The 11289-nt window shown below is 44.9% G+C and overlaps 1 protein-coding gene across 1 annotated transcript in view; it reads left to right on the top strand.

Annotated features, from left to right (window-relative positions):
* The first annotated feature begins 246 nt into the window (after positions 1-246).
* MYO10 (myosin X) overlaps positions 247-11289 on the top strand; it is a 158146-nt gene continuing 147103 nt past the window's right edge. Inside the window, exon 1 of the mRNA XM_057390387.1 lies at positions 247-528. Coding sequence (XP_057246370.1) covers positions 508-528 — 21 coding nt within the window. The 5' untranslated portion in view covers positions 247-507. The remainder of the gene's footprint in view (positions 529-11289) is intronic.

Raw genomic sequence — 11289 nt, 5'->3', positions numbered from 1 at the left:
TTCCGCGCCCCGAGCGGCCGGACGCACGTCCCCAGGGCCCCGTGGACGACACACCGGGGACAGCAGCGGGACGGGACGGGACAGGMGGGGAGCCGGGGGGCGCTGCCCGCACTCCGGGCAGGGCGGGGCGGGGCGGGGGCGCGGCTGAGCTCGGCGCACGGAGCGGCGCGGCCCCGGCTCCGCCTCTGCTCCTGCCCCGCCTGGACGGGACGGGGCGGCCCCGGGCAGGAGCGTGCGGCGGCGGGAGCCTTCCTTGTCCTCCTCCTCCGCGTCACCCGCGCTGCCGGCTCCCCGCGGCGGCTATGCGCTGCCGGGACCGCCCGGCCGAGCGGCGCTGAGGGGGCGGGCGGACAAAGGCTGCGGGCTGGGACGCGATGGAGCGGCGCGGCGGCTGAGGCGGCTCGGTGGGACGAGCCGAGCCGAGCCGAGCCGGGCCGGACGAGAGCGGCACATGGTGCGCGGCTGGTGCCCGGCGCTGCGCACCCGCGGGCGGGCCGAGGGGCCACCATGGACACCTTCTTGGCGGAGGTGAGCGCGGGCCGGTGGGTTCCTCCTCCTCCTCCTCCTCCTGCTCCAACGTGGGGCCGCTTTTGTGGGGCAGGATACCGGCAGCAGAGCGGCGGGAGGCTCACGGAAAGTATTCGTTCCCGCGAATGGTTTGCAGGGCGTTCGCAGGAGCAGCGCCCGGCGGAACGGGAGGCAGGAGGATAGGGAGGGAGGGAGGAAGGGAGGGAGAAACTGCATCCCCCAAATTCTCGGCCTCTGTGGCTGTGACCGGGGYGGAACTCGGGGCCGCCGAGTGGAGCGGTGCTGCCGCGGGCTGTCCGCAGCCGGCGGGCGCTCGGCGCGAATTGGGGCTCATTAGAGCGGCGGGGCATGGAGGCTCCGGTGCCGCGGCTCTGTCCCCCGGCTCGACCGGCGGCGGGGATCCCGCGGGATGCGGACAGCCCTGGGCGCCGGCGCGGCCCCTGCCCCGTTTCCTGCAGCCGGCGGCGGAGCAGCCTCTGAAAGCGTGCCTAGGTGCGAGTGGGGGTCCCTCCCCGGGGGTTCTCTGCCTGAAAGCCGGGGAGCGCCCTTTGTCCGCCTTGCTCCGCATGAGAGCTGCGAACGATGGAGGTTTAAGGGGCAGGGCTGCCGCTGGGTTCTCGTTTTTAAAAGTTTGTTTCTTAAGTGTGCGTTATTAAGTACAGACGAAATCTTTTATACAAAGTGCAAAGGAGGGAGGCTGAAGTCTTGGAAGTTGTTTGAGCTTTACCGTGGTCTTGTGGATCTTGATAACTTCAGTATGTCGGGTGAGGAAACCAAATCAAAGGTGCTTTGCTACTGATTCAGGGTACTTGATAAAATCAAGAAGTTGGGTCCTCTTCTGGTCCAAGCCAGATGAATTTTGTACAACAATATTTTATTGGATCTGTTCAGCCCGCCTGGTGTCGACACAGCCTTATGAACATAAGTGTGCGGGATCAATGGCTTCTGTGTGTGTGTGTTGTGCCTGTAGCCCGTGACTGGGTTGTGACTCCTGGTGATTGCCTGCACAMAACTTACTTTAATTGCACCTCTTGCCGAAGCAGTTGCACTTTCAGGGTTGTAAATACAGGCCAAGCATCTGTTTTACACAGCTGTGATTAAGCCGCAAAACTGTCCTTTGCCCTCATGAAACAACGTCCCTCGTGGTCTTGGTGCTGCTGTTGATGCTTCCGCAAGAAAAACAGGTGATCTGTTTACCGAAATAGTAATTAGYCAAATAAAAGAAGGTCATACACTTTATTGCTTGTTGGCTTTTCATTTGTCAGGCAACAAAAGTTCTGTCAAGTGCAATAAGAAGGAAGAAATGCAGGATTAGCTTTGATGAAGTCTGAGTTAAGTAGTAATGCTGTTGGGGTTTTTTTCTTCTTCCTTTAGAGGATGTAGCACTCACCTTTCAAAAGCTTGTAAGCCATGAGCAATATGGCAGTATTAACCTAGCCTTGCAAAATTAGTCTGAAGAGTCTTTCGCCCCAACACAAAGCACTGCAGTGTGCCCTACATAAAGGTGAAGAAGAGTTTTCATGGTTGTGACTCCCCTATTAGGCAAAATTACTTGCTCCAGGGAAAACACAAGTAAATTTTGCCAGTCTGTGTTAGCATTTCAGCATGTATTTATGTTAATCTGCGGTTRCTGCATGTGGACTTTGATCTTTCTTAAGAACTTTGACTCCCTTTCAACATGTTGATATTACTTTAAAAGATCAGTAAATATAGCACCTTGACTTTAATCTGCATCCAAAGTCCCACCCATAAGTATAAACATTTTCCTTCCCTCACTCTGGAGCGGWTCATATGTAAATGGAAAATAGGGAGCATGAGGCACAATAGCAGAAATGCACCAAGTCTGACCCAGCTACCACAGAAGAATGTCTGTTGAAGGCACTGGATTGAGCCACTAGGTAATTTAATTTGTGCGAGGCAGACATCCTGCAGCTGCTCTTTACAAAAATATTTGCTGACTTATCAGAGGGAATTACTGTTCTCATTAAAATAAGTTATAGTGTGTGGAAGAGAAAGGAAGCTGGATGGAAGACACAGGTGAAAAGCCCAATCTGCTCTGCTCTTCTTTGGCTGCAATTGGTCACCTGCTGATATGATTATATTTTGGGAAAAARGCTGATAGTGGAAAGGGTATTTGGGAAAAAAGCTGATAGTGGAAAGGGTATACACTTCACAGGGGGTGTTCCTCAGGTGTTACCAGGAAGGTCCTGTTCGCTGCACTGGAGTGTCTTCAGTCTGGCTGTTGGCAGGAAATATTGTACAACTTAAAGGTGTTCATAGGAAAAAAAAAGCAACCCTGCATTACTATTTCTCCCATATTTTTCCATAGCCAGATGCTAAATATAACATGCTCTCAGTGTAGGGTGATGCTTACTGGAAGGGAATGAGGCAATTGAGTGAGGCAGTTCCGGAGAGCAGGAAGGTGTGTGTGGCACAGGAGGTTCTCCTGTTGGGACTTGCCACCTTGAGTGAGGTGTGGGATAAYGCCAGGCTCCTGCCAATCACATGAYGCTGCCATCATCTGTGACTTAGCMGCTCTTTRACTTCTCCATCTTGCTGCCCAGTTTCTTTTCTTTACTATTTCTTAGTATTATTAGCTTTTATTCTTAAAGGACAACAAGTGGTTGTGCTTGTCTGCAGGGAAGCCTTGATTTCCATCCCTGTCCCAATTTTTTAGCTCAATCAATTTTAAAAAAAACATAACTCTAAGAATTAGGCTAGAAGAGTTTGCCTTGTAACTAACTCCCCAACATGCTTCAGTAGCTACAAGATACTAACATAGTAACAGTGGCATTCTAAATACAGGGGAGAGTACTCAGTTTTCTGAGGCTTTTTAAAAGGCTGTTAAATTAGTCTGTACTACCTTACAGTCTTTGAAGGAAGGTTGGAGGTAGAATTAAAATTTTTTTGTATATTTATGTAGTTATTTTTGTTTATCTAAAATATTAAAACCTGTAGAAATCTTGTATGGATATGTGCAATAGAGCCATTTAACTGTGTTGCTTAAAGCAGCCTGAAAAAAAATTGTTCCCATATGTTTTACCAACAGCCAGCGTGCTCTCAAGGGAGCAGGCTCCTGTGGTAGCTGAGGTCAGACTGTTTTCCAGTGAGAATGCATCCCTGCTAAAAGGGGATGTATGCCATAAGGGAAGCAGRAAAGTAATTTCCAGATGAGGTGGAAGACAAGGAAATTTAACAGAAAAAAYGCAGGAGAGGGGAGCTCAAACTGCCCCTTCAGCATCTAAAGTTCCCAAGCAGTGCTTATCAGCAGGGGAAGAGGATGTGGAAGTCAGGTTTATCTTCTTCCTCTTAGCGGTAGTCACTTAGRCCAATACATACTGAGTGTTGCACTGAACTATGGTTGCTGTCCTTGCACAGAAGAAGTGTGGCATTTGCTGACCCAGTGGAGGTCAGAAAGGGCTTGAGGTTGGGAGGAACTTCTGTAGGTCATCTTGTTCAAACCTGCCCTCYGAGCTGCTGCTCAGCTCCTGGGGAACTTGCAGCACAGCGGGGCTGTGGGCATTGTTGGGATTTAGCTGTTGCCAGCCTYTAAGGATTCCCCCTACCCCTGCAATTCTGGAAATTGAGGGGAAAGGAGGAGAACAACTGTGTTCTGCGAATGTTTCTCCAGCACTGCACAGTATTTGGAGCTGTAGGGTACAGCAGATACTCTGTGTCTACCATGCCTTTATTTTTAGCTGTACCACTGGTGCTTCTAGTTCAGAATGTTTTCCTTCATTTTTGCTCACCACAGTTGCACATCCTTMCCTGTGTACCCTGTTTTAAGGGGAGGGCTCCCAGCATGTATTCTGAGGGAGCAAGTATTGAACCTCCCTCTTTGGAAAGAATATGGGACAGAAATTTAGCTTTAGGAATCTGTTAGAGAAGGTATCTGCTTGAACCTGGAAGCTTTTAATTCCCTTATGCAGCTTGCAGCGAACTTTTCCTTGCTCCCTTGTTGCAATATTTGGCAGATCGCAGCCTCACTGAGTCCTTTGAGGGGGTCATCATCTCCTGCAAACAGGAGGATAAATTCTTTATCCACCTAAAGAGGAAACCTGGTGATGCAAACAAGTCCCTCAATATACATGGGTTCTGGATGCGCTGTGTGCATTTGGGACAACCTTAGAAGTCTCCCCAATTTTTGTTTACAAGTGTTTTGATGATAACACAAGCACATGTCTGATGTTCCAGCTTTTAATGTATGCTGTGTAGCTTACACCAGCAAAGTTGTCTTTTAATCTGGTGAGGTTACCCGTGAGTGATGGCATAAAGGTGTTTCTGGAGACCTTTTGAGCTCCAAAGATGTGCCAAGCAGAAACAGTGCCTCTTTTGGCTGTTAACATTGGCTGTGTTCTCTGAAGTTTCTGAGCTGTGACTTCTCACATTTAGGGTTTTTGAACGCTGGTGGTTATTTTGTCTACAGTTAAGTTTTAGGTTAATTAGAAAGCACTGTGTTTTGAATAGATGATTCAAGGGGGCTTGGGACAACCTTATGGAGTCAGAAAGAAAAGGGGTTTTTTCATGTTTATTTCTACAAGTTGGAAATCACATTCAGCTCATCAGTATCAAGTAATGGTTACTGCCCACYACAGATACTAACATGTGCCTTTCATAAGACAAATTTGTGCAACTGAAGCATTGTCGTCGCTGGACTGGAGCCTAGCAACCCTGCTGGCACTGCTCATGTTGTAAAACGACACAAGAATTCTCTTAAAGCTGCAAAATACRTAAGTTTTGAAGTTGGCAATAGAAGCTTTACATTCTGCAGGGTCTGCCTGTGGTTTTTTTGGTATGTTCAGTCAGACTCCAACCAAAGAAAAGCTGTGAAACCCACTATTACAGAAGACTTGGCTGCTTCTGAGTCYGGGAGTATTTTTACCTTCTGGTGACACCTCACTGAAATGTTACTTTTTCTTTTTTGGTCTGTTCCGTAATTGTATGTTTGTGTTAGCACTTTGTGTGTAAGCTATTTTGCTCTAACAAGATGCTCTTCTTTATGTGTGTTTTCATTTGGTGAGCACTGTGTATGTGTGTATGGGTGATACTGATGGTTGTGAACCTTTTTTTTTTTTTTTTTTTTCAGAGCTGTTGCAGAGCCTGCTGGCTGGTAAAAGGGAATTGTTTTTGAAAGCATGACCAGTCCCAACTTATTTTTGAGGCCATGTGGTACGGGCTTTTATCAGAACCATTCCTCATTTTTTTGGAAATTTCCRCATGACTCTGCTGTAGCAGGAGAGGACCACATAGTGGGAGAGAGGGAAGTAAAAAGGAAGGGTAGCTGGAGCTTTCGGTGTCAAGTTGGGAGTTCAGTGCACTGAGTAACCTGGGAAACCCTGCAGTTGTTCAGTGGTCTTGTTGCCCCATGTGCCTCAAAAGATAGAAGGAAAAGTTWGAGGCCCCTTATGAATAATTATGCATGGTTGTACCACATTGGGCTTCTGCTGTAGTGATTTCAGCTGAATCTTGGGTTTCACTGTGGATTTCAGTTTGTCGAGCAAATATGTTTTTTTTTACTTTAGAGAACAGCTGAAGGAGAACTAGTAGGTCCCTGGCTCTTTGTGCTGGTGCATAGGTGTGAATATCAACATGTAGTGGAACTATGTTAATCAACCTCTAGCAAGGGAATGCTGTGCCTCTTCTTTTGTTTGTTTTTTTTTTTTTTAAATATGGATTGTGAATACTGATGTTGCTTTAAAAAAAAAAAATTCTAGCAAGGCAAATGCCTTTTTGTGTCTCTTGGATGGATGCAGACCCGATGGAAGGTGCAGCAGCCTCCAGCTAAGAGCAGGGGCAGCAGCTCCGCCCTTTCAGTATCTGGCGTCTTGACTGTGGTGCTTTTGCAGTTCTGAAGGGAAGCGTGTCCTCCGGGTAGTTTGATCTCACCAACCTTTTTGGCTGCAGGGGCAGTATTTTTCCYTAGTGAATCACCATATCCAGATGTGGTCAGAGCCAGGAACATAGTTTTGGGTGGAGTACCAGTTGAAGGGCAGGAGGTAAAAAGTCACTCTGAATTAAGACTTTTGCTGAAGGGGCAAAAAARGAAGATTTATCAGCATTAAGTCACTAATTGTGACAACTTTACAAGTTTTGGGATGTGACCTCAAAACCTGCTAGATTGATTATGACTTCAGGCTTGTATCAGAGGGTCGTGGCTTAGGCGTTCTCRTTTCTCTTGTTTTTTCCTGATATTTATCATTATATGACATTTTAAACCATTAGTGAGACATAATGGAGAATGGTTTGGTGTTGGGACCACAACGAATGGCAAATTGCTGGKTTTTAGGTGTTATTGGTTCAGATTTTGCATGGTGGCCCTTTTTTTTTTTCTTTTTTCCCTAATTATGTCGGATTTTCTAGGATGTCCTGTGTCCTAAGATGTCTGAAATATGAGAATTATCAATTCGCCATATTTACTGTAATGCAGCTTTGTTCTGGACAGCCTCTTGCTTAARAAAGGCTAAATGGATTATCTTTTTCATAAGAAGTCTGTTAAAATACTCAATTCTTGTAAAGAAAGAACTTTTCAAAGTTTGGAATCAGAATGGGAACTGATACTGACTATGCTCCAGATTTGCCTTGTGAAATAAACTCTATCCATGCTGAAAAAAAACTATGGCTTTGCTATGTGGAAAATATGAACATTGTATTGGGAAAGGTTCATTAGGAGAGAAGGAATGAGTAAGGATTGCTTTTATTTCTAACAGTTCCTGTAAGAAGAAGGGGATGTTCAGGGAGAATATACTGTCCACTCCTAGACTCTTTTCTGCAAAGTCAGTGATTAATACTGCCATCTCAGGTAGCTCCAGATATCATTTATACTTGTTCCTGATGTCCTCAGCCAGGATGTCTGTGAGCTTTTCTGCAAGGTGTTTTTCCATTGGTTTTGTGGCTGAATGGACACTTTCCCTCTGCAGACCAGTGACTGACTGGGGAAGGCTGCTGAGTTGATTCAGCTGTAAACACGTCATCCCTGTGCTTGTTTTACTYATAAAGGTAAATACTTGCTCTCTGTTTAGCGGCTGTTTTCCTTTGGGCCAAGTGACTTTTTTTTGGTCTAGCCTGTGAAAGCCTTCTTATTTGGTAGAAAGTTTAGGATGTTGGTTTTTTTTTTTTTCCATTGAAATTGCAAACATGAGTGATGTTGGAATAACTTAATAATATATGTTTTTTTGTTTTTTTTTATTGAATAGCTTACCAGGAACAGACATGATTTTGGTTCACATTGGAACGATGGTAGAAATTGGGGTGTGTTTGGTTTTACTGGCCAAAGTTAACATTTCCATTTTCCGTAGACTCTTCTGTGGAGGGGTTTAACATACAACTTCTATATGACATCTTGGCAGTTTTTCCTGRTGTGCAGTTGTGCTTAGGTAATTTTCACCAAGGGGTAGCCACAATCAGTGACATGAAAAAAACAAAGGCACACTTCAGCCCTTTAAAGGCTTTGAGGAAAACTTTGCAATTTTCTCTGGTTTGTGGAAGAAAACCTTCAAAAGTGAAAGTTACTGGTCACTTTTATGGTTTGCTAACCTTGCASTGAAAATTCAGATGCGATACACCTTAAGCTGGCTTTCTTACATGTSTCCATGAACTATCCCCAGTGGGTAAATGTAAGCATGCTAGAACAGAGCCTACATATGGGAGTCATATTGAATATCTTCTACTCCTTCTAGGATTACTGGGATGCTGAAGGAAATCTTTCTAGAGGATAGACGTTAAACTCCTGTACAATCCAGTGTCCTGCCAGACTTCAGAACCGAATAGGGCTCCTGCATTTGTATGTTAATACATTATAGCAAATTCGTACRTACATTGTGTCAGTGGGGAATTTTGCCTGGTTTATGGTATCAGACTTCCTTTGCAAGTATGTTGTCTACATCTTGCAAGAAGCCTTTAGACTTCTGACTTTTTATTAAGCTAAGGTGAATATTCAAGAAATCAGTATTTTGKTTTAATCCGTCTCTTAGATGAATTAAATGTTTCTATGGCAATTTTGGAGTTTTCGTTCTGGTTTGTTCCAAATGAGGGAAGGAAGAAGAAAGAGAGGGTAGCTCAGCATCAGATTTCAGGGACCAAGATGTGCCTTCACATGGGATCCTGGCCAATGGTATGCACAGGGTGAAGGACTGTGTTGGCYGACTCAGGAAATAAAAGACTAACTGCCCTTTGATGTGTTAGTGTTRCCTTTTCCTATATATGCTTGGGAAACTATTCATAATCCTTTATTATAGGACAGCGATACAAGAGTGTGTTAATACAAGTCTGTTTTGTTTTGGAGGATGCCCTTAAGGGATCTGCTCTAAGGACACTTTAGCAGAGGAAAAGGTTTGGTTGTTGCTTTTTGCCCWGTGGGGCAGAACTATATTCCCACTCTGAGCAGGTTTACCCAAGGGCATTTTATCATGGCACATCTGCTATACTGAGGGTGTCATTAAAAGTATTGAGAGTCTTCTGGGTTGTGTTCTCTGTTCTTAACTCCTTGGCATGGTAATGCTGGCAGAGTGGCACCCTGCTGCCCAAGCCTGCTATCATGGTCTCAAAGTCAGGATTGATTGAGGTGCCTGTAGCATAACCTCAGGTAGAGACSTGAGGATCAATGTTTGCTGAGTACCAGCTGTCAGCTGGAATTACAAAGCAGGGTATTTCTAGAAGTTGTCATCAAAGTTAACGCACCAAATCCCTTGGCCCTCTTTATCTTATAGACTTTTAGAAGGCTTTAGAAAACTGATTTTGATGAACTTTCCAGCATCTGGAGAAAACATTTCTGTAGTTTATGAAATGTGGTGCAAAGCCTTGTGTGGTTTTGGTGTTGCATGCTGCATGTGTCTGTTGATCTTGCTGAGAGAAATGCAGGATTTCTCTGAAAGGTTCTCACGCCTTCTCTTTTGCATTCACCCAACCTGGTTTTGGTTTTGGAGATAAGAGAAGTTTATTCCTTGTTTTGAAAAAGTTGATGTTTATAGCATTATCGGAAATGCATTATTTGTTACTATTTTAGTTGCTCTTGTTTAGAGTGACATTAAAAWGTTTTCTCTGATTAAGTTAAATATATTTGTTAAGAGAATGGGATTGTTTTTCTTACAAAGTTGTTTATGCTGAGGAAAAGTCAAATCCTTTTGTTTAATGTCTGATTACGGAGCTAGTGGACATCATTTCTGTTTGACCATTTCAGTGGATCAAAACCCAGCTATGTGTCTTGGTTAGGTTATATTTTTAYTTGCTTCAGAAGGAGCCAAGTTGGCGGGACACGAGTCACGTCAAGAGTCACATTGGAGTTCATGTCAGGACAAGGAGCAGATGCTCATTCTGTAGGTCAGACTTCTTGCTTTGTTGGTCGTCTTCTTGGATCTCTTCCCCTTATTAAATATAGACTGGGTTTGTGATTAGGGTTTATCCCCTCATTACAGCTTTCTGGTGGTGGGTATGATGAATAGGTTTGTTTGGTGTGTCCAATCAATTAGTATATACCCCAGAAGAAAATAAGAGCAGCGTTTACAGCAGGGCTTTGAAGGGTGGCATTTCCTGCTGCCTTTCAGACCRTGGACCAGGAGGAGTGTCCCATGAAGTGAGCTCTTTGTTCTTGAAACTCCAGTCAGATTCTGCCATGTGATACTTGATAAGCTATTTCAAGGAATAAACACACGCAGCAAATCTATGCTAGAAAATRTAATTTGTGCAGCAGCCCCTTTTTTTCCTCCTTGCAGTAACATTTCTAATATTTTGCACACCAAATCTGAGGAATTTTAACAGATGATAGATGGGATTTTGGCATAAAGTTTCACAATACTTGAGGCAAAACACTGATTCTCTCTTTCGTGTTAGTTTTAAGTGTCTACTCCCAATTTCTGTTTCTATCACACCATTTCTGCCATCATTTTGCTTTAGTGATCCAGTACCTTAAATGACTAGGACTTTGGTACAGTAGTTAAAACTCCAGGGTTTTTTGTACAGAAGCCTATGAATAAACTTAACTGGAATGTGATGAAATAGTTACATTACACTTTTACCCTGTAAGTACAYCTTTGTCAGTTGGATGCTCTTGTCCCATGCAGTTAAGGTGGAGATGCCATCAGTACCTGGTGGAGGACAGAAAATGGTGTGGAAATCAGTGCATTTTCTTATGAGCATCCAGTTGTTCTTATGAGCCACCACATTGCTGGTGSCTTGATGTTAGCAGTCCTTACTGAGTGCAAAAGGAAAACATCGAGTCGTGGAATCCTGTTCCTTCAGACAGTGATTCAGCAGTTACTGTGTTCCAGGTGCTTCTGGAGTCAGGCAAATAAGGCTGCAATTCTGAATTTTGATTTCTTGAACTTGTATGCCACTTACAGAAACACTTCTTTATATTGCTTGGAAGCATTTGATTTGAAAAGTGCACAGTTTCTTTATGCAGTCAGAGAGGCCACAAAAGCCTTGCTGTTTTCCTGGGATCTTTTTTTCTTTTCCTGCTGGAAGGCATCAGAGGTTTTGGTAGGCAGTACGAGCTGTGGCTGCCCAGGAGCACAGGGATGTGCTTCCCACTYTGCATGTAGACATTAGCAAGGAGAGTGGCTGCACATAAATCAGTGGCTAAATTGAAGGTTCAGGACGGGCTTAAGGCAGCAAAGGCCCAGACACCTGCAGCAACAGATCGAGGGTCATGCTGCTGTGGGGATGGCTCCAGGCACTCCTGGGGAGGGAAGGAGAGGAGCATCAGGCTCTGAGCAGGGGGAAATGCTTTAGCAGGATGGCTTCTCAAAGGGGGCTCCTTGTCAGGTA

The sequence above is a fragment of the Malurus melanocephalus genome, unplaced genomic scaffold (assembly GCF_030028575.1).
Source record: "Malurus melanocephalus ecotype Western Australia unplaced genomic scaffold, MMel_1.1 scaffold_25, whole genome shotgun sequence".
Lineage (NCBI taxonomy): Eukaryota > Metazoa > Chordata > Aves > Passeriformes > Maluridae > Malurus > Malurus melanocephalus.
This window is presented reverse-complemented; position numbering and strand designations above follow the sequence as displayed.